The 27,222-nt window shown below is 54.4% G+C and overlaps 11 protein-coding genes across 11 annotated transcripts; 9 read left to right on the top strand and 2 right to left on the bottom strand.

Moving 5' to 3' along the window:
* Positions 1–4: 4 nt before the first annotated feature.
* On the top strand, positions 5–1,494 carry BGZ61DRAFT_543183 (galactose-binding domain-like protein; the record flags this gene model as incomplete). The annotated part of the gene is made up of 3 exons (XM_046255243.1): positions 5–86; positions 220–749; positions 824–1,494. 3 exons carry the CDS (start codon positions 5–7, stop codon positions 1,178–1,180), a joined length of 969 nt encoding a protein of 322 aa, XP_046111771.1. The 3' UTR covers positions 1,181–1,494.
* Positions 1,495–2,989: 1,495 nt separating this feature from the next.
* BGZ61DRAFT_437396 (uncharacterized protein) lies at positions 2,990–4,363 on the top strand. Its single transcript, XM_046244123.1, has one exon. The coding sequence runs from the start codon at positions 3,098–3,100 to the stop codon at positions 4,001–4,003; it is 906 nt and encodes a 301-aa protein (XP_046111770.1). The 5' UTR covers positions 2,990–3,097; the 3' UTR covers positions 4,004–4,363.
* A 409-nt stretch (positions 4,364–4,772) lies between these two features.
* Positions 4,773–6,742, top strand: BGZ61DRAFT_437394 (Clr5 domain-containing protein). The gene is made up of 2 exons (XM_046244122.1): positions 4,773–5,233; positions 5,296–6,742. Exons 1-2 carry the CDS (start codon positions 5,034–5,036, stop codon positions 6,578–6,580), a joined length of 1,485 nt encoding a protein of 494 aa, XP_046111769.1. The 5' UTR covers positions 4,773–5,033; the 3' UTR covers positions 6,581–6,742.
* A 45-nt stretch (positions 6,743–6,787) lies between these two features.
* On the top strand, positions 6,788–8,025 carry BGZ61DRAFT_6440 (DnaJ domain-containing protein). Its single transcript, XM_046256947.1, has 4 exons — positions 6,788–7,021; positions 7,087–7,147; positions 7,198–7,726; positions 7,784–8,025. The coding sequence occupies exons 1-4, from the start codon at positions 6,994–6,996 to the stop codon at positions 7,859–7,861; spliced, it is 696 nt and encodes a 231-aa protein (XP_046111768.1). The 5' UTR covers positions 6,788–6,993; the 3' UTR covers positions 7,862–8,025.
* On the bottom strand, positions 7,977–9,847 carry BGZ61DRAFT_437391 (uncharacterized protein; the record flags this gene model as incomplete). Its single annotated transcript, XM_046244121.1, has 4 exons — positions 7,977–8,874; positions 8,922–9,046; positions 9,100–9,365; positions 9,410–9,847. Coding segments are annotated over 4 exons (1,514 nt in total), but the record flags the coding sequence as incomplete, so codon positions are not given.
* A 27-nt stretch (positions 9,848–9,874) lies between these two features.
* BGZ61DRAFT_437390 (uncharacterized protein) lies at positions 9,875–10,602 on the top strand. Its single transcript, XM_046244120.1, has 2 exons — positions 9,875–10,469; positions 10,521–10,602. Exon 1 carries the CDS (start codon positions 10,043–10,045, stop codon positions 10,196–10,198), a length of 156 nt encoding a protein of 51 aa, XP_046111766.1. The 5' UTR covers positions 9,875–10,042; the 3' UTR covers positions 10,199–10,469; positions 10,521–10,602.
* Positions 10,270–11,163, bottom strand: BGZ61DRAFT_6424 (uncharacterized protein). Its single transcript, XM_046256945.1, has 4 exons — positions 11,012–11,163; positions 10,656–10,961; positions 10,521–10,605; positions 10,270–10,469 (listed from the first exon to the last, which is right to left on the bottom strand). The coding sequence occupies exons 1-4, from the start codon at positions 11,069–11,071 to the stop codon at positions 10,342–10,344; spliced, it is 579 nt and encodes a 192-aa protein (XP_046111765.1). The 5' UTR covers positions 11,072–11,163; the 3' UTR covers positions 10,270–10,341.
* Positions 11,164–11,631: 468 nt separating this feature from the next.
* Positions 11,632–12,265, top strand: BGZ61DRAFT_470471 (ribosomal protein L5 domain-containing protein; the record flags this gene model as incomplete). The annotated part of the gene is made up of 3 exons (XM_046248081.1): positions 11,632–11,776; positions 11,833–11,915; positions 11,972–12,265. 3 exons carry the CDS (start codon positions 11,632–11,634, stop codon positions 12,263–12,265), a joined length of 522 nt encoding a protein of 173 aa, XP_046111764.1.
* A 1,510-nt stretch (positions 12,266–13,775) lies between these two features.
* On the top strand, positions 13,776–16,504 carry BGZ61DRAFT_437381 (P-loop containing nucleoside triphosphate hydrolase protein). Its single transcript, XM_046244119.1, has 6 exons — positions 13,776–13,948; positions 14,171–14,328; positions 14,441–14,497; positions 14,556–14,676; positions 14,738–15,203; positions 15,442–16,504. The coding sequence occupies exons 1-6, from the start codon at positions 13,877–13,879 to the stop codon at positions 16,224–16,226; spliced, it is 1,659 nt and encodes a 552-aa protein (XP_046111763.1). The 5' UTR covers positions 13,776–13,876; the 3' UTR covers positions 16,227–16,504.
* Positions 16,505–16,879: 375 nt separating this feature from the next.
* BGZ61DRAFT_470469 (H-hydrate dehydratase) lies at positions 16,880–18,146 on the top strand (the record flags this gene model as incomplete). Its single annotated transcript, XM_046248080.1, has 4 exons — positions 16,880–16,955; positions 17,011–17,108; positions 17,184–17,915; positions 18,015–18,146. 4 exons carry the CDS (start codon positions 16,880–16,882, stop codon positions 18,144–18,146), a joined length of 1,038 nt encoding a protein of 345 aa, XP_046111762.1.
* Positions 18,147–24,869: 6,723 nt separating this feature from the next.
* On the top strand, positions 24,870–26,926 carry BGZ61DRAFT_6157 (uncharacterized protein). The gene is made up of 2 exons (XM_046256917.1): positions 24,870–25,054; positions 25,132–26,926. Exon 2 carries the CDS (start codon positions 25,183–25,185, stop codon positions 26,815–26,817), a length of 1,635 nt encoding a protein of 544 aa, XP_046111761.1. The 5' UTR covers positions 24,870–25,054; positions 25,132–25,182; the 3' UTR covers positions 26,818–26,926.
* Positions 26,927–27,222: the final 296 nt, after the last annotated feature.

Below are 27,222 nucleotides of genomic sequence, written 5' to 3'. Positions count from 1 at the left end.
CAAAATGTCGACAAGCCTGGTCTTAATAACCTCCAAGGAGCAGTTCAACTCCCTCCTGAAGTCCTCGCGCATCGTCGTCGCCGACTGTAAGAACCTTCCATCCATTCCACTGGTCGCTGTGGCAGCAAACCTACCCCGCCACACAGGTCCCGTGAGGTTGTCGAGATGCGCCTCGTGGTGTTCTGCTTGAGAAGAGGCTGACGTGTGCTGGCTCTGCAGTCTACGCCGACTGGTGCGGTCCTTGCAAGGCGATTGCTCCCATCTACGAGACCCTAGCGAAGTCCCTGTCACGCCCCAACGCCGTCACCTTTGTCAAGATCAACAGCGACAACCAGCAGGACATCTCCAAAGAATATGGCATCACCGCGCTCCCCACGTTTCTCGTCTTCCGTGATGGAAAGGTGATTGATAAAGTCCAGGGCGCAGACCAGCATAAGTTGCGGGCTGTCATCCAGAAGCTGCTCAGCGAGGTCGAGTCTCTCGGGGAGGGTTCTGGCAGTGGCAGTGACGGCCAGTGGAAGGGAGCCGAGATCCCACGAGGCTACAGCGATATCACGGATCAAATTGAGGTTCGGAACTGCGAGTTGCTGAACGCTGACGAGGACTTTGGCCCCGTCAAGGTCCTCTTCGATAGCTCCAAGCCAAGTGCTCTGGACAAGGGCAAGGCCAATGCTGCGACCAAGGACTGGGTCCAAAGTGGTGCTGACGACCAGCTGCTCCTCTACATTCCCCTCCAGGGTATTGTCAAGGTTCACACTCTCCAGGCAAGCTACACCGCAGTTCTATTGCAGCGAGACTCTTCCGTTCTAACCGCATGCCATAGATCACTTCCTTGCCGCCCCAAGACGACGACGACGACGACGACGACGACGAGGCGCCTATGAGACCTGGCACCATCCATCTCTACATCAACAGGCCCCAGAACCTCGACTTTGGCGAAGCAGACGACACCGAACCCACCCAAGCGATCGAGCTGTCCGCTGAGGATTGGAACGCTGACGGAACTGTCAACATTGGCTTGCGATTCGTCAAGTTCCAGAAGACCTCCAGTCTGATCATCTATGTGCAAAAGGGCGACGGTGATGGAGAGACTGTTCGCATCGACAGAGTGAAGCTGATTGGTGAGGCGGGCGCCAAGAGGGAGATGGGGCAGCTCCAGAAGGTCGGCGAGGACGAGTAAGGGCTGGAACTTGGATGATGGACGGATCCTTTGAGATCCGTCATCTTGCCATAACAATAGTGAATGACGGGTATTTCAGGGCAATTCAAAGTGCATCAGGCATGCTGCTCGGGGTAGTAGCCGGCGACGGAGTTCAGGAAGCAAACATAGCGACGCCACGTCGCTCAAAAACATGTAGAAAATAGACAGAGGGTCATGTCAGTGGATCAGTATCCAGAACATGTCCCACTCAATCAAGCCAGCTCTCTCAGACGACCACGTGGTAGCAGAGCAGTCCTACAGCGATATCACGAGCTATCTAGGAGTGTCCTAACAGAACTTGTTTGACCTGCAGAGGGTCAAACGAAAAATCGAGGGATTGAAATGTCCTGCCTCCCAACCACGACTGAGGTGCATGAAAGCACCAGAACCAAACGATGGTAGGGCGGGCCTGCAATTTTGATTAATCTGGGGCACAACTGACGCTGCGATGTGATCCATGGGTTAAGGATTCGAGCAACACGGAGAAAAAATTCAGGTTATGCCAGCCGCACGATTTTTCAAAGGAGAGGGCAGCGAAGCTGCGACGAACAATTGAGATTTTTATAGCCTGTTGAGGCCCACCTTGTTCCGTATTAACTGTTTATCCGGTCCGCTTTTCAATGCCGTTTGGCGAGGTGACTCCACATGGAATTAAATGGATGGAGCCGCAGTGGGGGCGGCTGTCAAATCCACGCTCAAGCAGCGTCGGAGGGCCGCAAGGCCATGGGTGAGCCCCATCAAGACGAATTTTTTACTGCCCTTAATTAGCCACTGAGTCTTGTGCATAGCACTCTCAAGTTAGCAACGAGGTTGTGCAGGATAGGCGCTGAATGGTGCCACGTCCCAGAACATAACATTTAGAGTGGCATGGTTTGGGTAGAGTGGTTACAATTCAAATAGCCGCTTGACTAGTCTCCCTCGCCCTCGTCGCTTTTCATTTCGACACCCGCTTGAGATCTTTAAGTTATGCCGTTCGTGAACTGAACGGGCCGGTTTATGTGTGTCGGATTAACTACTTATCCGGCATATATTTATCCGGCGCTCGCCGGGGTACGCTGGTTAACAGTATAGGGTAGTCATCGCGGTTAAGTTGTTCATGTAAAGGAAACCTACTGAACCCTTCTCACGTCTATATCTAGGTATTCTTTCTGTGGTCAATAAATTATCCGGAGCAGTGGCCTCGGACGTGAGGACGGTTTCGTGCGGGCGGTGTAAATCCTTCCGCCAGATGTGGTATCCCGCGATATCGTGACCAGGGATATCATCAACTTCAGACAGTTGCCAACCATGACCTTGCATAGAGCTATCAGATAAGTGCTCAGAAGACCTGCATCTACGTAACACGGCATTTGGCTTTTAGCAACCCCGGTTTCCACCGTCAATTGACCGCGCCTAGCTCCAACTCGGGGTCGATGGCCGTTTCTACCAGATGCCCCTGTTCAAGCTCAGTTTACCGAGCTGTTTGTACGAACACAACAGATCCGATGCCGCACAGACATGACAATCAACCCATGACAAGTCCGGTGCTCTCCCGAGCTAGCGCCCAATCGCTCCCCGATCATATCTCGCCAGGTCGTTATCCGAAACAAGCCCGTCCCCGCGCCGCCGCCAGCGGTGGCTTCGTCGGACGGCGGATTGAGAAGAACACCCGCCATTCGTGCGAAAACCGCATTCACTACTATGGGACTATAGATTGCGTAGACGTACATTCCCCCGATATCCACCACGTCGAGCGACTTTGAGAGCGGGGATGGGATCGTGGGGTGATTGTGGATGGGCTGGGGCGCACCACGATACCGGGGTTGTCCACGCGTACCGAGGAATATATGTCTGGATTAGCAGAACCACGAGACTACGCATGTGCCGTCACTTTGATGTTTTTCCATAGCCGCGAACATGTCCTCAAATTTCCCGGCATTTCCCAAGCTGCCGCCAGAGCTTCGATCGATGGTATGGATGTACGCCCTGCCAGAACCACGGGTCTTCGAAGTACTCGACACACCACAATCGAACCTCAAAACCCCGGCTCAAGATGGCCTCACATTTGCTAACAGCTGCCACGAGCCGCCGCCTTCCCTGGCAACTGTGTGCCGAGAGTCGCGAGCATTCGTGCTCCGCACTTACAAGCCGTTGACGCTATCCCACACAATAAAATACATCGACCCTTCGCGAGACATCATTTTACTTGAGCCGTATCTACTTATTAGGCGGCTTCTTCGTGCGCTGCACTTTCTCGCGCAAATATCTCAGATGAGAGATAACATCAGCCAAGTCGCACTTGGAACGTCGTATGGATTTAGCACGGGCATATTCCATCCCATTATCAGCGGAAAAGTATCGAGGAACAACATCAAGATGCTTCTCGCGAAGCTATCGAAATTCCCTCGCCTGAAGAACGTTTTGTTCATTATCCATGAAGAGTTCCAATTCGCCGGCCCAAAACTCGCCTTGCCTCATGGGTTGCAACTATTCCACCACAACTACTCCCGTAAATACGAAGGGGAGTCTGGAGTCAGCCGACACAATCGGTGGCGCTTCCATCAAAATGACGTCCAGTTCTATCCTATCAAGGTTGAGGCGGCCAGGGAAGACGAGCCTGACGTGGACGAGTTTGAGGACGAGGATGAGGAAGAAGAGCGTGATCGCAGACCGACGAATGACGACTGGAGGCGCTTCAGGCGGCGCTTCTTGAAGGCCATCTACCTGTCTACGGAGAGGAGACTGCACGCTGATACGCGGACGAAGCCGCCACCATTGAAGGTTGAAGGCGCGAATTTGCTCTGGCGATACCGTTCATACTGAGACCCTAGTCATTATCATCGATGCGATACATCTTTTCCGCACCTCCTTGCAGTAACTTTGCTGATCGAAGAATGAACCCTGTCTACTTTGCCAAAGCTGAAAGCCTGAAAGGGAGGGTGGATGAGACATTGACAGGTGATGGGTGGATCGTGTCTGGCAAATCCAACGCAACACCCACGACCACTCACTCTGACGTATTGCCTGAGGATTGCACGCAATGTTCCAGACCATTGAACCCATCATGAAAACGGACTTGAGCCAACATCGACACAAGCACCAAAAAGAGAACACGATGCTATCACTAGATTGATAAACCGTATGGGGATGTCCATCTTCAGTGGTTGTTCGTTTTTGTTCCTGCATCCCATCTCATGCGCACGGCATAGTGGAGTCATGCACAAGGTGAGCGAGCCGGCTACTGTGCATAGGTACCTACGTATGTAATGTTCCGGAGGCACAACTTTAAGCCGGGATCGAGATGCCATTGCCGACATAATGACAGTTGACGGGAGAGTCTCATTCGATAGGGCTGAACGCTAATGTCAAGTCTGCACACAATTTAACTTGCACCCTCTCTCACTGCAGAACAGTGCAGAGGCGAGACCCAAGGCCCAAATTTGTGGCGTGATTGCCTCGCAAGCCACGTCTGCAATCGGTCTAGACGCGTGATCTCATGCGCGGAACTTTGCTGTCCAATCAGCGCCAGGCCGCCGTCCATCATGCTTCTTCAATACTGAAGAGGAGCGTCCCGACATGTCAAGTTCCGTTCGCCATGCACACGCACACACGCAGCGGTCCGGCATGCCAATGCCGATACCGATGCCGACACCAAGACTGCCAACACGCTCTGAGGCTCCCCGTGGCGGGTATCCAAGTTGCGGCGGCTGAGATTGCCGTTTGTGCCCCGACGAAACAAAGACCAGAACTGCAGAACCGCTGAGCCAGGCTCAGACTCAAAAGCAGAGTGCCAGAGAGAGAGGCTCAGGTCAGGCTCAGGTCAGGCTCGAGCTCACCCCCCTCGCCCTGCGACATGATGGCCGCATTGCCAATCTTGGCGCCCCGGCTCCCCGGCTGCCCTCCCGTCGTGGACGACAGATCTTACACTAAAGAACACACCGAGGACGAGTGGGAGTCAATGAGAGACCTCATCAAGACCCTGTACATTCGTGACAACCGCAAGCTGAATGAGACCATGGCCATCCTGCAGGCTAGACATGGATTCGCCGCGACGTGAGTTACTCATGCACCATCGTGTAACTCAGTGACGATCGGGCTAATTGGGCCTCTCACAGAGAACAAATGTTTAAGAAGCGTTTAAAGAAGTGGAACTTGAGAAAGCGAACATATCGCAGGAGCCCATCGGAGTCCACTACTTCCACTCCCACCACTCAGGCCCCAGAGTCGCCGGGTGTCAGCCACCACACAGATGGGCACGATGTATTAGAGAAGCAGAGCCCAGACCGTGCCAACAAAGATTCCATGGCCCTGGTCCGTCCGTCAAATACCGGACAGTATGCAAACCTCGAGTTTGTTCTTGGCAGTGTCTTCACCTGGAGCCAGGCTAAGCTGGACTCTCACCACGTCATCTCAGATCCCATGTCAAAATACCTTGCGAATCCGAACCACCCACCTATCCAAGACAGTCGTACCATGTATCGAACCTTTGAGTTGGTCTTTGATCTGTGGTTCCACGGGAAAGGGGACCTCGCTGGCATGGCGGCACGAAGGGGTTTCTATGTCCTCGAGTACGTCTTGACCGATGACCATCCCGACCTGGTCTGGCACTTCCTAGATACCATTTATGATATGGTAGACCGAGGACACCTCCAGCTTCTTAGCATGTTTCTGGATCATGCCACTGTGCTGGCACAACATCAACTTCCCGCACAGCATCCACTCGTCCGGATTCTTCAGCAACTGAGAAAGTGTGATTTCCAGACTGATCAAGGACGAAAGTTCGTCTGCCACCTTTTGCGCCTGGCCTGGTTACGAAACGTGGACCTCCTGGCCGAACACATCCCGACATCGGGGGCACAACGCCTCTGGCTTTACGAGCAACTGATTTGGGACGGGCGAACTCGGCTACGGAAAGGGAGTGACTTGGCCAAGAGGAGAGAAGCCATGAACCGCGCCCTCGAAGCCATGGCGGAATCCGAAAAAGTAGCGGCCGCTGAAGACGAATCGGATCAGCTACGAATCGAAGCACTCATGCTTGAGTTTACCCAGATGGATCTGGGTGACAAGGTCAAAGCGGAGCAGTTGGCCATCAACTTACTGAGCCGGACGAGTTCTAGCGAGTCATCGAGATCAAGTGACAGGTTCCATGCATATGCCCGCAAGATGCTGGCACGAGTCCACCAGGACAGGCAAGAATGGGACACGGCAGAGGAGAACCTACGATGTGCTGTCAGCAAGCGGGAGGCGGCGCACGGCACCAATAACAATTTGCGGGTGATTCGAGACCTATGGGTGCTCGCTGCCCATTACCAAAAAGCTGGCCGACAAGAGGATTCAGAGGCCATAACTGCGGATGCACTCTTGAGAGCGCAGAAATACTTAGAGAGCGGCCTTGGGTAAGACTCATGGAAGAGTCAGGTTGTTAGACGGTTCTTGACGGGGTTTCATGGGTTATAAATGGATTGGTTACATCACGGGACGAGGGCTTGAATATACCACGAATGCATATAATTGGCTTATCTATAAACAAGAGGCATCATATTCCCATTCTCATTCCAAAAATTGTAGCACATGAGTTGTGGCTGTCCTGTGTTTTGGACTAGAACCCGTCCCACCTCGACAAGGGTGCAGCTGCCTAGCCACAGCGCCGCCACAATGACGTTGACACTTCTCCCGTGTCTCTGGATCTCCGACGAACTTGGTTATCGATCATTTCTCGATCCTATAACTCGATTTCACACCCCTTTTGCTTACCTACGGCAGAGTGTTGCCTCCCTTTCGATTTATTCTTATTTCAAGCTCGCAGAGTCACCATGAATTCTGGTCCTCCTCCTGACTATTGTATGGTTCCCTTGTGATTACCCCACCACTTGCAAACGCATCCTTGCTAATGCGCGTATCTCCAGATGCCATCCTCGAGGTGTCCGACTCGGCGACGACGCAACAGATCCGAGATGCTTACAAGCGGTAAGCTTTAAACCCAGCGATGCTATTCATGGCTAACCCTTGGAACCCAGTGCCGCCCTAAAGACACACCCGGATCGCGTTACCGCCGAATCCCCAGAGCGAAGCGAACGAACCCGCAAGTTCCAGCTTGTCAACGACGCCTATTACACCCTCTCGGACACCACCCGCCGTCGCGAGTATGACGCACAGCGAAGGCTGTTCAACACAAGCACGCCGGCGGACCCCTTCGACTCTGACGCTGAAACCGAGGTACCGCCCGAGGAGGGGCAGAACCCCTACTCATGGGCGTGGAACTTCTTCAGCAAGAACGCTGGCGGGGCTCCACAGCCAGAGCGCGAGCAGACGGAAAACGCACAGTTCAGTGACGTCTTCGAGGAGATGATGCGTGAGGAGGGCCTGGCAGAGGGGGACGGCAACCGCCCGACGGGCAAGTTCTGGGGTATGCTCGGCGGCGTGAGCGGAGGAGCGCTTGGATTTATTGTCGCCAACGTGCCGGGCATGGTTGCTGGCGCTGTGGCGGGAAACAGACTCGGAGCTGTTCGGGATGCCAAGGGGAAGAGTGTGTACGCCGTGTTCCAGGTGAGTATCATGATATCTACGTGATCGAGTGTCAACTGAGAATTAACTGTCGGACAGGAACTCCCTCAGGATGCCAGAGCCAGATTGCTCAGTCAGCTGGCGGCGAAGGTCTTCAGCCATGCTGTTGGGGTTTGAAGTAATATTTTAGTTACGAAGCACATGGGATGGCAGGATACCTAGGAGTCTTGGAGTTGAGTGATCACAGAGGATCTGGCCATTGCAGCGCTATTGCGATGACAAGAATTCAGCTAGAAATTTACAATGCATTACTTCCTACTATACACAAGGAAGACTCACATGCCCGATTATTTTAGGCCTCGATTTTGTGTGTTCCTGCTTCTCGGCTCAATCATCTGCTTCGTTTTTGTTGCATGGAGAAACGCTGGTTGTAATTCAGATGATATGTAGGTTACGGTATCACCTAAACTAATGAGCAACAGAGCATGAGCTGTCTCAGCGTTACTCAGTGCATCAAACTTCGAGGAAATAAGGATGAAGCATGATTATCCAGAAAGTTTCCAGGGAACTTCTGATGCCACACGAAACGTTTCATAATCGCCTCAAATTCTCGAGGTCCTTCGATATTCCCAGCCGTGAGTGTTGCTGATAAATCTTTGGAAAAGGTATCCCAGTCTTCGCCCGTCTCGTAGGCGGCGGCTGATCCTACCACAAGACACCAGAGAAGTCCATGTTGAAACTCTGAGCGGCTTGCAAACATGGGAATCGCAATGTCCAGTTGCTTCCGCAGTCTTCGGACGATGATACGGGGGAGAAGAGCAGTAGGGGGGACTCCTCGGACGATGGCGTAGTATGTTACCTGTGCTGCTGTCACGATAACCCGTCCCAAGTCCGACAGAGTGTTGCCTCCTAATGCGTCGGCAAGGAAGTGGTCGAAGGCATTGATGATGATGCGGAAATCATACGGTGGAACCTCGTCGCTCGCCAACGAGTATTGGCCTTGCCGTACGAGCGAAAAGCAGAACCTAACAGTTGCGTCGTCAGAGTTCCTTTCGAATGCCTGCAAATGGGACAGACTTGGTTGTTCCGCAGCAGTCAGGACACTGAGTGGCAGTAAAACAGATTCGAGAGGCATGACCAGTGGAAGCAATGGCCTCAACCCCAACCCGTTTGCTGCTTGAATATCCGACCTGCACGAGTTAGGTAAAATCCATGTCTGGACTCCCTTGGAACTCACCAGTTCACTGTTCTCGCCACGTTGACATTACTCTTGATCTCGTCATATCCGCCGGCCCACGCCCTGACGAGCAGGTCCAGCCCTTGAAGATGGACACGAGCAACAGCGAAATTGCCCTCGACCCCCTGTCTCGCAATTAGGTACACGGCATGGCCATAAAACCTGAGAATGAACAAACCTCAGTATTGGCGAGGTTAGCTATGACCGCGACCAAAGCCATCGCAGTGTTGCCTTTACCGAGTCTCTCCTGGACTCCCTGGAGAGCAAGACCCTTTTGCCTATATCCCTCCTGGGCGATTCTCTTTGTGCTGGGAACAAGCGTAGACCATGTTGCCGCCGCCAGGCCCAATGTCGAGTGCATGACGAGAGCATCGGAAAGAGCGTAATCCCACCACTGCTTCTGAATAGCCGCGATGGGCACGGGAAGATTGAAGCGAGAAACAACTATAGAGTCAGTACAAGCAACAGAAGGCGGCGCGGTAACATACAGAACTTGGCCAACTTCTCGACATCTCCAGTTAGGGGGACTGGAAAGGTGCCAAACGGATCACTTCTTCCTTGACTGGGCGATTTGACGAGCTGCATCTGTGCACTTGAAAGCGAAGGATTGGCATATCTTGCATCAAGTACCATGCCATCTCGCGAAATCACACCGTCCTTTGCCCTTGGTGCTTGCGATGTGGCAATATCACCACTCTTGACACCCACTTTAGCCGTCTTCCTGGGCTTGAATGTCGCATCTGTGAGCTTGAACCGCCCTTTGAGCGAATCCCTCTGTCGGATGGTAAGTTGAGAGTCCCTGGACCCGCTTGCAACCTCCGCCCGGTTCTTGCGTTCGAGACCACTCTTTACGGCATGACTTCTGACGGCTGCTGATGGTCGCTGAGTAGCTCTGTCTGATACCACGAACTTGAACTCGGGCATGGTGAGGAAGCTGAACAAGCGAAGGAAGCTCCAAAAGACTCACGTTAATTCACGATACATTTGACATGTACTTAGTAAGCACTAGTTGATAGAATCCTACTCCCCTGCCACGGGTAACAATTCCCTGGCAGCTTTGGCTATTAGCAATATATATGCCTTTCCAACCTAGTTAGGATTACAGTATAACAAGTTTCGCAATGTTTTGTACGTCATGGCCGATAGCCTTCATTTATGTCACAAACACCAAAAGCGCCCATCCAATTGCCCAGAACGGAAGATCTTGGCAACGTGAGTCAATATTCATGCCAATATGGTTGAAACGTCATGTAGGAATTCACGTACATTTTGTTTGACCCAAAACTCATAACATTCCACGTCGCACCCTGCACTCAAAGCTGTCTGATCTACAGGAAAGCGACGTCTTTGGCCTGTGGAAAAGGTATCGTAATTTCTTGCAGAACATTAATTCCCAATCTCTATCCAGCGCCTACATAATCTATCGTCGTGGAGGAGGGTTGAATCCAGGGGGAGGAGGGCCGCCAGGGTTGAAGCCAGGAGGGGCGAAAGGAGCACTTCCGGGGAAACCGGGAGGAGGGAAGCTTCCAGGGAAACCGGGAGGGGGAGCTTGAAGATTGTTAGAGAACCTGCTCGGGTATCTGGGGCGGAAACACCTACCACCTCGGCCACCAGGGAAACCGGGAGCTCCAGGGAAGCCAGGGAAGCCAGGAGGCGCAGCACCGCCAACACCAGCGGCAGGACCCTGATAAATATTAGCTTGTGACGCGAGAAAGCAGACGGAGGGGACCATACAGCGAGAGAAGGAGGAGCAGCACCGCGACCAGCGGGACGGGCGACACCAGGGCCAGCAGCCAGGGCAGAAGGGATTCCACCAGGAGCACTCTTTCCAAGTCTCGCGCTGGGGTCGGCGGGGGGAGGCGACTCGACGGAGAGCGAAATGATGTGGGCGCCGCGGACAATCGTCAAACCGAGAGTTCGCTTCTCCTCGGACTCGATCGTTTGGGCGGAGGAGCCAGAGGCACCGGGGGCCGCAGGCTTGTTCTGCTTGCGCTTGACACGTCGAAACTCCTCGGTATCGGCAAGGACCAGGTTCATATGCTGCTTGCACGTTAGCAGTTATGCGGTTAGAGGAGCCCTGGTGACGTTACCTTATCGAAGGCGAGCATCTGACCGGTCATTGACCTGCCGTCGTTGAGGGTTACCCGCATCCGCCAGTTGATCTATAGCAGCCGTTAGTACTCGACCAAGCGATCGGGAGGTCTTCGACATGATGCCTATCATGCGCATTGGGGGGAGACGTACGTAACCGGCCTATAGAGAGTCACGAGCTGGTCAGCATCCAGATCAACAACGAGCATTGACGCGTGAGGGAGAGGGGATTGAGTGGACGTACCATCTTTCCTTGCTTGTTCGACATCTTGGCTGATGTATTGAGGACGTGCTGACGCAGTGCCTCGGATGTTCAAAAATTGGTATGTGTACACGGAGCTGTTGCGCGACCGTGACGACCTTCAATGCCTGGAGCTCTGAAGGTAAGGATGAGGTCCAAAATCTGCGGAGCCTGATGCGAAAGGCTGAAAGGTACATGAAGAAAGTACCGTTTGGCACTAGTCCATTCTCAGAACAAGCACGCCCCGCTTTTATGCCTCGCTCGCTTGAGGGCAGACAAACCCTCGAATTTTCGAGCTTCACAAAATTCACAACCCACTCTTCGTCAACTTTGCGATCTTCGACACTTCAACCAACCCGTCGACTAACAACCGAAGCCATGGCGTCCGAGAAGACTAGCAACCCCATGCGGGAGCTCAAGATCCAGAAGCTGGTTCTGAACATTTCCGTCGGTGAATCTGGTGACAGACTCACCCGTGCCGCCAAGGTGCTCGAGCAGCTGTCCGGTCAAACCCCCGTGTACAGTACGTTGGCGAATTCCTGAACGATGCGAAGCGACTCGATCTGACTCCTCAACCAGGCAAGGCCCGCTACACCGTCCGTACCTTCGGTATCCGACGTAACGAGAAGATCTCTGTCCACGTCACCGTCCGAGGCCCCAAGGTAAATTGGCAAATATTTGTGCGAATCATTGCGACAAGGTGCTGACAACCATCAAGGCTGAGGAGATTCTCGAGCGTGGCCTCAAGGTCAAGGAGTACGAGCTCCGCAAGCGCAACTTCTCCGAGACCGGCAACTTCGGCTTCGGTATCAGCGAGCACATCGATCTCGGTATCAAGTACGACCCCTCGATCGGTATCTACGGCATGGACTTCTACTGCTGCATGACCCGACCTGGTGAGCGCGTCACCCGCCGCCGCCGCACCAAGAACAGAATTGGTGCCACCCACCGCATCAAGCGCGATGAGACCGTCAAGTGGTTCAAGTCTCGCTTCGACGGCATTGTCCGATAAATGGTTTCTTGTCTTTCACGGATGGTCACGGCGAATATTAGGGGAAAATTACATGGGCATGTATTTCTTGTTGCCTTTGCATCAGCTCGACTTGAAATTGAGTCGAGCTACGGCCTTAGAGACCGACCGGCACCTCTGCCGGCTTTCCAGTATTCACTGTTGAATGTGACAGATGCCATTCTTGCCTGACAGGCGGCGCTTCATTTGATCCTGTTCCCTCAACACCCCAGAGAAACCATCCTGCCTGATGCACGACTGATTTACGAATGGTGATGTTGGACTGAACTACGACTGATTAATCGACTTAGGATGCTGGACTTATGATTTTGAACTTATGATGTTGAACTTATGGTGTTGAACTTATGATGCTGGACTTATGATGTTGGACTGGTTCGGCGGAAGTGCGACTGAGCGTGGTGCCCCCGTTGTCTGCCATACACCTCCTATGGAGAGCACGTCTGCCCATTTTTGATGATGTCTGTAGAGATGGAGTTGCGTTTCGGATTCATCAACGTGCGATTGCGATCTCGCAACCTCAGCAGACTGCCGGAGTACTTATGCATAGGTGGGTAAGCACATGCTGACTCTGCGCCTGGAGCAGGTACGGACAATCGGACACTGGAATCTCGTTGGGGACAGCCACCCCGGTTGTCCACCACGACGGGCTGTGAGGATACCAGACAAATGTTTTCAGTGGAGAAGGACCCCAGATTGACCGCTACGGCATCTGGAGCAGCATGGGGGAGCCGTCACCGGCGACCGGAAGTGAAATGAGAAAGGCTGCGAGGCTTTGCACGGGTAACAGCAGCTCCCGCCAGTCCGGCCGGCCAGGCCACTGCCCGTGTCCAGTGAGGACGCGCAGCCTCCTTGGCGGTCCTCCAGGCCTCATGTACTCTGCACAGTGCTGTGGACCTCCCCTGGCATTGCTGGAATACCTGGGACTCTCCTGGCAAAGGCTGAGCCGCTGAGGCGAACAGCCGTAGCTGGTCACCATGCCAGCAGAGGTCCACCGCGAATTGATTTCTCGTTGGGCCAAGCTGTCACAGGTCTCTGGCGCATTCGCCAACCAGATTTCCCAGGCACTAACTTGTCCATGCCAACCCGGGTAATGCCGGTCGGTCGGCGGTACGGGAGTTGCTAGAGATGCGAGGTTCGGGGCTGACCGCGCAGCACCATAAGGAGGCCTATTTGGTCCCGGAGTTGTCCACAGTCAATTAATTGACTATAGAATTGGACCTGCAATTGCCAATTGGCAATGTCTCGTCACCGCAAAACTTCGTCAGGGTCGACAAAATGCGGCATCGGACGTGTCCTCGGCGGACGAAATGAAGGTCCGAAATGGAGCGGCTAACAATAAGCTAATAAATTGTTAAGGCTGCCTCGGGAGTTCCAGGCAAAACCGCGCAGTAGGCCCTGATTGGGCGGTTGGACCATCGGAGACCCACTTTCTCCCTCAGACAGACTCTGCTCGCCATCACTGTCCTCTCTCAAAAATCTCCATTTGCTCTCCTGCAAAGGCAGCACCACACTCCCCAATCTCCCCTCCCTCCAATTGCACCTTGTTGCAATTGCTCTCCTTTCATCTCCAAAACCTCCCGTACCTCTCTTAATATGTTCCGGAACGCTCTCCGACAGTCGACGCGCGCCGTCGGCGCCGTCTCTGCTGCTGGCAGAGTCGCCGCGGTAAGTGTTGCTCCCGAGCCCCGAATCCGCCTCGCGGCCATCGGTCATCAACCACGGCCCCAAAACAACGTGCATCCATCAGCAAACCATCGAGGGAGCTCAATTGAGTAGTTGGATCGTCATCCGGGTCATCCAATGAGCTTTTTCGAGCTGTTTGTCGCCGTTGTCGCTGCTCATCTGGTCGTGGGATTTTCGGGCTTCGGCTAACTCTTTTCGCCTCAGACTCGAAATGCCGCACCCGCAACCATCAACGCTCTGCGATCCTACGCCTCCGACGCCAAGGCCTCTCCCACCGAGGTTTCTTCCATCCTTGAGCAGCGAATTCGCGGTGTCCAGGAGGAGGCCAACCTTGCCGAGACTGGTCGTGTCCTCTCCGTCGGGTATGTGGAGCTTTGAGAATGCCCGGACAAGCTGGCCTTCCAGCCAGCTCATCCATCAAGGGGGCTCTGGGAACACAATTGGAGATCAATTAAACTGACCCTGGCTTTCTAGTGATGGTATCGCCCGTGTGCACGGTATGGCCAACGTCCAGGCTGAGGAGCTTGTCGAGTATGTTACGAGCGAAAATTGGAGCATCACGGTTCACGTCAAAGCTAACGAGCTATAGGTTCGCCTCCGGCGTCAAGGGCATGTGCATGAACCTCGAGGCCGGCCAGGTCGGTGTTGTGCTGTTTGGTTCCGATCGTCTCGTCAAGGAGGGTGAGACCGTCAAGCGTACCGGTCAGATTGTAAGTTTCACCTGCATTGCAAACCAAATACATCAACATCAAGACTAACCAACAACCAAAGGTCGACATTCCCGTCGGCGCTGAGATGCTTGGCCGTGTCGTCGACGCTCTCGGTAACCCCATTGATGGCAAGGGTCCCATCAAGACCACCGAGCGACGACGTGCCCAGCTCAAGGCTCCCGGCATTCTGCCTCGCCAGTCCGTCAACGAGCCCGTCCAGACCGGTCTCAAGTCCATCGACGCCATGGTTCCCATCGGCCGTGGTCAGCGTGAGCTGATCATTGGTGATCGTCAGACTGGCAAGACTGCCGTTGCTCTCGACACCATCCTCAACCAGAAGCGATGGAACAGCGGCAACGACGAGACCAAGAAGCTTTACTGCGTCTACGTTGCCGTCGGCCAGAAGCGATCCACCGTCGCCCAGCTCGTCAAGACCCTCGAGGAGAACGACGCCATGAAGTACTCCATCGTCGTCGCTGCCACCGCCTCCGAGGCTGCTCCTCTTCAGTACCTCGCTCCCTTCACTGGTAAGACTTGTCCATTATTTTCGTCCTTTCCTTGTGTTCACCTTCTCCTTCAACCGCACGGGTCACCTTACCAAGCATCTCAATTCCAAGAAGCACATCAGGAAGGGGGCTGCTACAAGCGCATAGCAGCTCTCATCTCACAACACCATTTTTGTGGCACCTATGCCGTATCCAGACTCGTCACGCTTTACAAAATTTCATACAACGTCCAGACAATTTCTAACTATCTTCAACCTAGGCGCGACCATTTCGGAATGGTTCAGAGACAATGGCAAGCACGCGCTCGTCATCTACGACGATCTGTCCAAGCAGGCCGTTGCTTACCGCCAGATGTCTCTGCTCCTCCGTCGACCCCCCGGTCGTGAGGCTTACCCCGGTGATGTTTTCTACCTCCACTCTCGTCTCCTCGAGCGTGCTGCCAAGATGAACATCAAGCTTGGTGGTGGTTCTATGACTGCTCTTCCCATCATTGAGACCCAGGGTGGTGATGTCTCCGCCTACATTCCCACCAACGTTATTTCCATCACTGATGGTCAGATCTTCTTGGAGGCCGAGCTCTTCTACAAGGGTATCCGACCTGCCATCAACGTCGGTCTTTCCGTCTCTCGTGTCGGTTCCGCTGCCCAGGTCAAGGCCATGAAGCAGGTCGCTGGTTCCCTGAAGCTGTTCTTGGCCCAGTACCGTGAGGTCGCCGCCTTCGCTCAGTTCGGTTCCGATCTTGATGCCGCTACCAAGCAGACCCTCAACCGTGGTGAGCGTCTGACCGAGCTCCTCAAGCAGAAGCAGTACTCCCCTATGGCCGTCAACGAGATGGTTCCCCTTATCTTCGCCGGTGTTAACGGTTTCCTCGATACCGTCCCCGTCGACAAGATTCTCACGTGGGAGTCTGACTTCCTTGCCCACCTCAAGACCAACGAGACTGAGCTCCTTGCCACCATCGACAAGGAGGGTGCCCTTAGCAAGGAGACCGAGGCCAAGCTCCGTGACGTTACCCAGACCTTCGTCAAGAGCTTCTTGGGTTAAATCATAATCAAAAGCATCATGCGCGGGGCATAACGGGGGCTTTTGGGGATGCTGCTGTCTATACCGAAGTACTGTAGTTGTTTTTCTCTCTTGCGGAGGGAATAGTCGAGGGGTTGCGCCTGACGGGGAGCGACAGGATGAGTTGAGGGAGATTCGCCTGTCGTATTGCCACTTGTAAAATAGAGCACAAAACTCAATGAACGCCCTCGATTCCTTTTGTTCACAAAATCTGTGACACACTTTTAACAACACAACGTCCTTATGAGGCTCTGCTCTTAACGTGATAATTGCATTTAAACAAAGTTCTGAGGTGGAGCGATGTCGGCCGTGGCGTCAGCTACCCGTCCCCTGAAGCTTCCCTAGGTAGCTGTGACATCATGAACCTGCTTCTCCGCCATGGCTCACATCATTAATGACCCTTCTGTTACCTCATGGTTTGTTGATGCTAGATATATAACCCCGCGACATTTCAGTGCATCTTCTGGGCTCCTCTTTTGCTTGTTGGTGCTCAATTCCTTCTTCATCCGAAACTATCGTCCCCCTCCATCACCCCACTCCCCACCACCACCTCTCGCCTCCAACTCTCTCATCCCTCGCCGCCCAGCGTCCTTCGCTACGTCACTGCCATGTCGACTGACGGTGCGCTGCCCAACATGTCTGTCGCAACAAAGGACATTCTCGCCCGCGCTCAACGGATGGTCCCGCCGATGCTGGAGCGGTTCCATAAGGGTTCGTGAGGTGCTTGTCCCCGGAGTGTGACGACGCCGTGGACTGACGCGCGCAGGCCAGCTGGGACGGGTGGCGGTTATTGGAGGCAGCGAGGACTATACCGGCGCACCGTACTTTTCCGCCATGGCGAGTGCGAGGCTGGGATGTGATATGGTGAGTGTGCTTGCTGCAGAAGAGAGCTGAATCGCTTCAGCGCGGGTTGTTCGCCATGTCGCTCACCAGACGTAGTCCCATGTCATCTGCACACCCGCCGCCGCCGCCGTTATCAAGTCCTACTCACCGAACCTCATGGTCCATCCTCTGATGCGCCAGACGTCTTCCCCGAGCCAGTTTGCCTCCGCCCCGATCCCGACGCACTCGACGCTCTCGAAAGATCCCGAGAGCGACCCCGAGCACATCTCCGGCAAGGTCATCGACATGCTTCCGCGTCTCCACGTCCTCGTCGTCGGCCCAGGCCTCGGCCGCGATCCCCTCATGCAAGCCACGGTGGCACGGGTCATCCGCGCCGCCCGCGACCGTAACATACCCATGGTCCTCGACGCCGACGCTTTGCTGGTCGTGCAGAAGGACCCTGGGTTGGTGATGGGCTACACAGGTGCGGTGTTGACGCCGAACATCGTCGAGTTCGGCCGGCTGTGCGAGGCGCTGCGATTGGAGGTCCAGGAGGACGCTGGAGAGACAGCCAAGGTCGAAGCGCTGTCCAAGGCGCTGCAGGGCGTGACGATTATACAGAAGGGCGGCAAAGATTACATCTCCAACGGCGAGATAACTCTGACGGTGGATCTTATGGGTGGCAAGAAGAGGAGCGGCGGACAAGGGGATACGCTGACCGGCGCCGTGGCTACTTTCCTGGGATGGAGGAAAGCCTACTTAGACCGTCTGTGGGATGTGGGTGAGAATCCCCTTGGCGAGCATGAGACGATTGGACTCGCAGCATTCGCTGGAAGTGCCATTACAAAGGTGAGTCTTACTCCATCTTTCTCATCACTTCAGTTGGAAACAACGACTATCTACTACCAAAGCACGTCAATTGCGCACGACATACTGATAATCGACTAGGAGTGTTCCCGCTTGGCCTTTGCGAAGAAGGGGCGGAGTCTCCAAGCCAGCGATTTGACGGATGAGGTACACACGGCGTTTATGAACTTGTTTGGCGAGGTTGACGAGGATGCTGCTGCTTCTAGGCTGTAGCCAGCCTCACGCTGCTGAAGGGAATGCTTACGATTACACGAATTGAATACCAGCTGTGACCAAAATGGAGTGTGCTTCTACTGAAGGATGTTGCCTTGCCTTGTGTATTAGGCAGTTAGCACATAGTTAACATAAGTGTTAGTAACAATCTTCCAGAGGCCATGTTCTTGCCCGAGAGGGATCGACACCTTGAACACAGGATATGACGAGTCTGGGAGCGTCTTGACGTTGAGCGAGGTTCCCTGAACGCAACAGGAAACAAGTAAGGGAGCACGCCAAGAAGCCATCTCGCTAAATGGACATCCAGAACCTATAACTGAGCATGAGCTGCACCCCTCATGGCCGATGGAGCCGTCGTCTCGCGTGGAAGCCTCGTTTTTTAACATGCAAGCAAGCCACTGCCGCCCACGCGCGCTGTCTCTATTCCAGACCCACGAGGCCCACCGTCAAAACACCGTAATGCGATGCCCAGAAGCATCTAAAAGCAATAAAGCTGCCAGCCACAGCGCGCTTCAGAGGATAGCGGCTCCATATCAACGTGGCCCGGCTACAACCGTCTCAACGTGCAGCGAAGAGAGAGGGATGAACCTTGCAGTAGAGGAGCTAGCTGCAGGATGAAAGAGGACCGCTCTGGATGTATTGTGTACGAAGGCTGGCGCAGGAAGTTTGACAATTTCAATCATCAGGACAGCCCCCGCACAGCACAATCTGCGACCGATCGACTACCTAAGTTAAGCAATAGCAATAAACCCTCACTTTTAGAAATAAGAAATGAACTTAGTACATTACCTAAGTACTCAATAATCAAGATCTGAGGGGCCGATCAGGTAGGTATGTATTGGAAGACATCGCCCTACGCACTGTATGATACTGTAGGCCGATGTGTACCTATACCTTGGGAAGTTGTTAAACTTCCTACCCACCTTAGTACGCCTCAATGGAGCCTTTGCGGCAGAACTATCGTTAAAGATGGGGATTTGGCGGCGCGAGATGCGCCACACCTGGGTCCAGAAGTAAACAATATAAAGGACTGTGATGAGAGCACACGAGGCTTGCCCCAAGTCCCAATACAGCCTCCCACATGGAGCCTGGAGGGAGGGCAGGCCGTGAGTTGACGAGAAGAGCCGACCCGACTGTGATGCGACCCAAATCTTGGCCTGCCTGCTCTAGCTCCCGATGCAAAGACACGAGAACGTGGTCAATCTCTGTTGAAGCCAGCCTCACAGTTGATCTGGATCGCAATCCAACCCACTTAGCAGGTCTTCGAACCCCACTCACCTGCAAAGACCCCAACATCTAAGTAGCCACTACGGAGAGGACCCGATCAAGCACGCAGCTGCAGCTGCAGCGGGCAGCGGGTCAGGCAAGCTCCCGAGGCGTGATGGCCGCAGCCCCCCCAGTCACGGCTGCCCTGGAGCATCGTCCTGGTGTAACCAACCTCGCAAGATTCAGCATGTCTCGAGTTGCAGGGGCCCGGTCCGCATAAGCAGAGCCAATGGATTTTGACGGAAAGCGAACAAGGGGGGCGAGATGAAGCAGGATGATGGCAAGGGAGGAAGGGCGCCCGGCGTCATTGTAAGAAGACGCGACAGAGACTCAGTCGGGGTGACGCAGCGCCGAAGTGGAATATTGAATTGGGCTTGTTTGAGGATGCTCAATGCCTTGGCCGTTGCAACAATGTCCATCCAGGGCACCAGTTGCGGGCGTAGACGAGCGCGATGGCGTATCCCTCGTTTCGACAAACCGTTGGCTCACCTGGATTATGTGACTGGTCAGTGACGACGGGGATGAAGCCGCCAGTTTGAGGGGTCTGATCGCATCTAGTCTCTCGGTACGACAATCAACTGTCCCAAGAGGTGGAACCCTGAAACTGGCCAGGGCAAGAGGTGCCTCATCCCATATCCATTGGTGATGCATCCTGAGAAAGCAAGAATATGGCGTTTGCTCTCTCAGTGCATGTCTCGCGTCAGAGTCCCACGGCAGGCAGCCGGGAGCCGGGAGCCGGGAGCCACTGTTGGCCGCGACTGATGGAGAGGAACCGAGTGGGTACAATGCAAAGATGCCTGGTAGCACAAGGATCATTCAAGGCAAAAGCACAGCATCACTTCAGATCCGGGTGGCAAGGAGCCGGGGGACCTAAGGGCAAGGATCGAGGGGAGAGAACAGCTGGTCTAGCAGTGAGAAACATTAGGGATGCGCATCGGAGCCAGGCGGCTGAGGGAGGTTTCGAAGATGCAACACTCGCTTAGAAAAGCACACAATACACCTGAGGGGAAAAGACGATCGACAGGTTCTGATTGCTTGTTTGAATTGTGTTCCTCGGATCTGTCTGGTGTGGACAGTTTGTGTCACCTGAAAAACGACCAGCACGCGCGAAACTAACCGGAGGCAAAAGGCAAGGGGATCCGAAAATGGGAAGGCCACCGCAGGGCCATGCGTTCGATCGGCGCGATGCACAAGGCGGACTCTGTATCGGTCGTTGCCACTTGTAGTCCGCAACGGTCAGGTCCAGGCCTGAGACGTCAATAGCCCTCCGTCGATGGCTACCCAGGCGGACAGGCATTCTCTTGGTCAGAGATCGTATGATGAAAAAGCAAAGCGAGAAGCTCTCGAGCAATGAAATGCGCTGGAGCAATGAAATGCACTGCTCTAAGCCGACTGGCAGGGTCGCCACGCAGTCTGTCTCAGAGGCTAAGATCCACCATAGCTCGTAGCTTAGACCAGATGTGGAAGGATGCAAGAAAACTTGGTTCAGGTAGGGTAGGAGACAAGACAAGGCCTGACGTAGTATGTGAGATCTGAGAAGTGATGGCTTTCGGGGTGACTAGGGCAGGGTAGGGTAAGAGAGTTGTGAGCTTAGAGACTAGACACACCGAGCTATCGCCCAAGAGGGCCCGCCTGTTGACAGACGAGAATAGTCGAGAGCTGGGCTGCAGCTTAAACTGGATCACAATGGCTCTTGAAGGCTGTCGCGGGGATCTGTATATACGCATGTATGTGTTGCGTATGCGTGCGTGTGTGTGTGCCCGCGAATGCATTTGCCAACTTCCGGCGTCCGTCTGCTGGGTACATGGCGATGCGATCATGTACGAATGGCAGATGACAAGTCTAGGCGGACTATGTACCATCACCGCGTGCGACAACTTGCAGCATCGCCACCATAAGCGGGGCGCAGTACCCGGGAAGGGCATTGCCTCCGATAGGCACAGAGAGGAAGTAAAGAGGGGATCAGTAGTAAGAAAGTGGCCAAGCTCATCATAATAGAGGGACATGTGCCTGGTCAAAAGCTGAGCTGTCAAAAAAAGAATCCATGGAAGCGGGGCAATGCACTTGGCCCCTGGCTATGACCAATAGGATGAGCTATGGGAATCCAAAGAAGCAATATGATATCCACCACCTTTAGGGTTTGGTGGAGTTGGAGGAGCCAGGGAGTCAAAGGGACTGATCAAAAGCCCGTCTGCGGAGGAGGGCACACTGCCCTGGTGTTGTTGATATTTCTCAACAGCACCGAACGCCACTTAGGCGAGGCGGATGACTGTCCGCATTTCATGATGACAGACAGACTCGGCCAAGCTAGCCATGTATTCCATCTCGTATCGTGAATAGCTCTGAAACGTGCGACAGGGGAAATCGGGATAGACCAAATGCAATCAGACAGGTTTGATGACATGTCTCGTGCCCATAGGACGAAGTGCATGTAGGTTTGGCTGTAGCCGTTTCATCTCGTTATAGGAGGCCGGTTGAGCATAGTGACAGGATGGATTCCTCTACCTCCAAGGTTCATCAACTTCCGTCCGCACTATTATCCGGGCCTCGACTCTTTTACCCACCACTCCCACCCATCCTGTATGAATTCTTTTTAGTACAAGGGCCGGATGTACGAACGAACGCCCTACGGCGATGTTCGCAGGGATTGGGGGCTGCTCCTAGCAATGATCGCCGAAACGGGCCACTAGGAGGCTTGAGTAGTGCCTGTGCGCCCCGGAGGCTGGGACAGCCCGGCTGGAGAAGGGCAGATTTGGGAAATGAACTAACAGATCGACGATGAGATTGCCGCTCAGTCAAAGCTTTACATCCAGATTAGGGTTGGACAGGGTTGGGTAGGACGTATGAGTCCCGGCCCTGAGGGCGTTCTGACACGGCAGAGGCCAACCTACAGTTTGGCGGGAGGCTTGCTACCTCATCCGACCGATGTGTCCTGGGTCTAGGCCGTCTCACAAGCTAGGGTTCCCCTCCCGTGCTGGACGCATGTAAGTGACATATCCCTCGCAAGCTAACTGATGATGGCCTTGCTTTTAGGACCCCTTGGTTGGGCACAGAGCCAGTCTGCCTATCCTTGGTTGCCTCAAGCCGTTGAATGCTGGGCCAAGCTGGTGTGGGTGAGAACCAGCCGGGGGGGGGGGGGGGGGGGGGGGCGTTTCCTGGGAACCGCAACTTCACCCAGTACTACTTTAGTCTCGTGCTCACTCTAGAAGAGGGTGCAGGTACGACTAAGTGTGGAAATGGTGTCGCATCGTGATGCCATGGTAGGGTGAAGTGCAACCACGTCATCACCGTCGCGGAGATCCCGAACCAAAGGAAGTTGAGAACATGATGCGTTCGCGCGGCAATCAAGAAAAAATGTCTTGGTGTAGGCGATAGCTTCGTAGGCTGGTTGGTCACTGATGGCAACTAAGGCAACGAGGGGTGACTGATCAGTTAGGTGTGGATCGGAGCCGCAGCACCAGCTGGAGGGGGCACCAGCTGGAGGGAGCACCTAGGGACTACTGTACCGCGCATGGTGGGCACGGTTCTCATAAGCAGCCAATACTGGGTATTGCTTTTTCCCTTGACACAGTAGCACAAGTTGCTGACACTCAATCCCGGGGGATTATGTCCATCGAAGACACTCGAAAGCCCAGCGTGTGGTGGGTGTTGGGCCCGTGTATACACGTTGGCTAGACAAGGAGACGAAGACGGCTGATGGCCACGGTGAGCCTGACGAGAGCATTGCATTCGAGAGCATCGCATCCGAGAGCAGTCTAAAAGGCAAATGGCCTTCGTGTCCCCACCAACAGAAGGAATGCTCGGGTGTTGCCTCTGGTAGACCGTGATGGTAAGCGATGCATTGGTCTCATCGGCGAGTCCACTCGATGCATCCATCGCCTTTGGCACCGACGGGCTCCGACACTGGATGACATCGACTAGCCCTGGCGACGACCCTAGCGACCACGCTATAGGCAGGATGGTGTACGCTGCAAAGAAGCCAAAAGCAAGCCATCCGTCCACTGGCGGCTTGGTGACAGGCCAAGGGATCGTGGGGAGGAAACAAGCCACGGCCTGGGCGACTTCTGGGGCCGGACCAGCTGGGCTCCTTGCAGTGGAGGGGAACGGCGGGTAGGCGGTTCACTACCCCGAGCCACGGACCGAACACCAAAAGTGCGGAACCATGCTTCTGGCCAGCGCGCCATCCCACGAACGCAACACACTTGCGAGCTGGGGGCGGGCATCTGCTAGCTGCGTTCGCTTCTGATTGCATACGTACTCCGTAATCCGTACTCCGTACTCTCTCCCTACGTTCAGCATTAGCCGGGCCGCCATTGAGAGGAGGGACAATCGAGGCGGCGAGCAGGAGTGAGCAAGCTACCGAGTGACACGGAGACCGGGCAAGCTGGACAAGAGACCAGACCGAGATCACTCTGCTGCACCCTGGCAACGTATCTCGTTGCGAGGTAGCAGTGAGCGTGCTGTGGCGCACACGTTGGACACTGGGCTGGGCTGGGCGAGATTGTCCTCCTGGGAGTCTGGGAGTCTTGGCCGGGGTGTGTCCATCCGCTGGGCACGCCGCACTGGTGGTGGTGGCGTGCATGTCTCGGTCGAGTCCAGAGAGCCTGCGAGACATGGAGACAAAGCAATTCAGGGAGGACGTACGGAGTACACTAACTCACTACGTAGTTGTGCCGCAAAGGGGATCCAGTGGGATCTTGAGAAGTCCGAGGACGTTGTCATCCCTGCTCCCGCAGCAGCCACAGTCGTCTCTGTCCAACGTCTCGGCACGCGGCAATGGCAGTGGCATTCCTCCCCAGACGATGCTTAAAGGGTCCCTTGGGCCCCCGGGGAACGAGTGAGTCGGATCTGAAAGAAGACGCTGTTCTGTTTCTGTTTCTGTTGATGGCAGTGCTTTGCGCGAAATTCCAACATACCTGACCTGGCTTCTTCTCCTTCCTTCATTGTGTAGAGGTAGTTGCGATTTCCGTCGGAGAAGGTCACCGTCGTCCATCACCGTGATTGCTTCCTTCCTTTCCTGTGCAACCCTCCATCACTCTCACTCGCTCCTCACTCACTCGGCACCTGCACCTGCCTCACTGGCCACTCCAGCTGCCAGTCACTGCAACTGCAACTGCCCGCACACCTCGCACCAGGCGGCGCGCTACACTCCCTTTCACTTATACCTGCAACCGCATCCGCATCCGCATCCACAACCTCAACATCAACACAGGCCGGCATAACACGAAGCACGACACAGCACCGCACGACACCACACAGTGCAGCACCGCACAACGCGACGCAGGACCCGAGATATCCTCATACAGACATTTCGACACAATCTACAGTCCTCGATCCACCATCTCGTGCAACTCTCCCCTCGTGCCTCCCTCCTTCTCCGCCGTTGGTGGGCAGGTCGAGGTCACTGAGTACGACTTCGCGATCAAAGCCACAAGCTCCTGGTTCCTGTGCGCTGGTCTCGCCATTCTCTGATACAATCACTCCCGATCTCTTCCAAAACTGGCTCGTGCCAGTCTCCAAAATCCGTCTTGATATTGTTCTCGCAATCCGAAAACCCCCCCAGATCTGATTCACCCCAACTTCACTTGCACCTCACCCCGACCTCACCATTCCAACTTCGTCAACTTATCACGCTTTCCTCGGTACGTCAGCATGCAGATGCTCTTCGCTCGCACACCTGGGCCTTTCATGGATTTTCGCGCTTACACAAACTCATCAGACACCCTGCGCAACGTCGTTTCTTGTCACTACGATCTTACAATCACTCAAGATGGCCAACGGGTTTGATCGCCTAGAGCGGTTCTTCGCCAAGAGAAAGGTGTCGACCGTCACGGCCGACTCTATTGAGCCCATCATCACCACCAGCTTCTCCACCACCGAACCCCAGTTCCCTTCTCCCTCCTTCATTCGCCCCAAAGCCACACGTATGGCTGCCCGAGAAGAAGTCATAGTTAAACAACCCGGCTCTATTCGATCTCCTTCGGTGGCAGATGTGCATTCGCCTCACCGGATGGGATCCATTAAGGCGCAAAGCTCGACGTACTCCTCAGACTCGTATCGGTTGCAATACTCGCCCATCAGGACGTCCTCGCTCAGGTATCTTCAGGGACAAAACCTGCTCGATGGTTTTGAAGACTTCCAGTTTCCGCAGCCTCCAATCCGCAAAGGGGAGATTTCACCAGCATCGTCAACATCCAACCAAATGCCATCTTTTGAGCTCTCTGGACAGCGCAGCCCTCGATCTTGCTCCCCACGGAAGACAGAAATTGGCCCGACTAGACTGGACACTCCTCCAGCCTCAGATCTTGAGGACGATGACTTTCGCTGCCCTCGATATTTCCGAAACAAGAAACTCCCAGAACTTCCACACGGCGCCCTACCCACTCCCGGCCCTTCTCCCGAGCTCTCTCCGGTCCTAGACTCCCAACTGAGAGAATCAAGATCCATCGACATTCTGAACAAAGCGGTGTATCAGGATATTCACCGCCAACTTCACGAGTGTTTGGAGCAACCTCCACTACGGAGGACTTTGAGTCAATCCAGCCTATCGCTCTCAACCAGCAGGGGGTCACCGAGCAGCTCGACCTTGAGAGAACCCGATGTCATTGACTTTCTCAATCTGAGCGACGACGATATCGCGGAGATAAGCCCAGATAGTCCTACCATGTCTTCAGAGCCGGATCACTCTCCTCCTTCTACGCTGGCGCCGACTATTTCACCGCGCCAGCGCCAATCTCTCCTCACACTTACACCACCATACGCCAGCCGCCCTGCCACGGCTGCCGCATTTGAGGCTGCAAGGATTGCCCAACGGTACAACTTCGATCTGGTTTATGTCGTCAACCTTTGGCCTGATGTCTCCGGGCCTCCAACGTCGGGACCAGAGGAGGACACTGCTTCCTTCGACTCAGACTTCTCTGCCAAGCCTTCGAGGGGTATGACGGGCCGTTTGCTAGCTGCATATGGACTTCACAACGTCAAGTCTCCTTTCCAAATCTCAGCTGGTGTGCATGGGAAGATCCTCCGCTCGGGAGGTTGGATCGAGTATCGGAACCAGGAGGCGCGAAGCGACGAGTTCGCCCGTGGGTACGCTTGTGCCTTTTACACAGGCCAGTACTCGAGAACTGGTTCGATCGTCTCTAGCAACTCCACTTCTTCACCGAAAGTGAAACAGAGCGATCGAGGTATCGTCTTTGCAGCTTACCGGAAACCCAGAGCTGACGGCAATATGATGGGCGTTGGCTCAAGCAAGTCCGAGTTGGCAGATGTTCACCAAGACGCTGAGGCCCTGGTGGAGATGCTCATCGACATCCATGTGGCGAATCGCCTTCGTCAGCCTCTGTTACATTCTCACGACCCTGACGAGACAGGCCCCATGCCAATGCAACCACTTAATTTGCAGTAAAGCTGCGAGGATACTTTGTTTCTCAAATTTCCTCGTCTCTCACTTGGCTCTGTTCATCAACGTCTTGTTGGTATTCTTCTTGGCCCTGCTCCTTGGCCAGGTGATATATGGTCTATTTTCATTTTCAAATGTTTGTCAAGATACCTCCGAGGGCGGTTGGTTGTCTTTTTTTCAACTCGATGATTCACACGACCATTGACGGCGTCCTGTATTGCTTTTTAGGTATCTGGGACGCGCTGATGATCTTCAAACTGTGCGATGACGGCACCGAACGAACATGGTTGACTTAAGCGCGGAGTAACAGTCTTTTTTTTCCCGGCCATGGTGCATGGTGGAGGATCTGTGTTATTATAAGCGCAGGATGCATGGTGCATTCCGCCAACCGAAAGATAGGTCCTGCAGGCA

The sequence above is a fragment of the Ilyonectria robusta genome (genome assembly GCF_021365365.1).
Source record: "Ilyonectria robusta strain PMI_751 chromosome Unknown BGZ61scaffold_1, whole genome shotgun sequence".
Taxonomy (NCBI): domain Eukaryota; kingdom Fungi; phylum Ascomycota; class Sordariomycetes; order Hypocreales; family Nectriaceae; genus Ilyonectria; species Ilyonectria robusta.
This window is presented reverse-complemented; position numbering and strand designations above follow the sequence as displayed.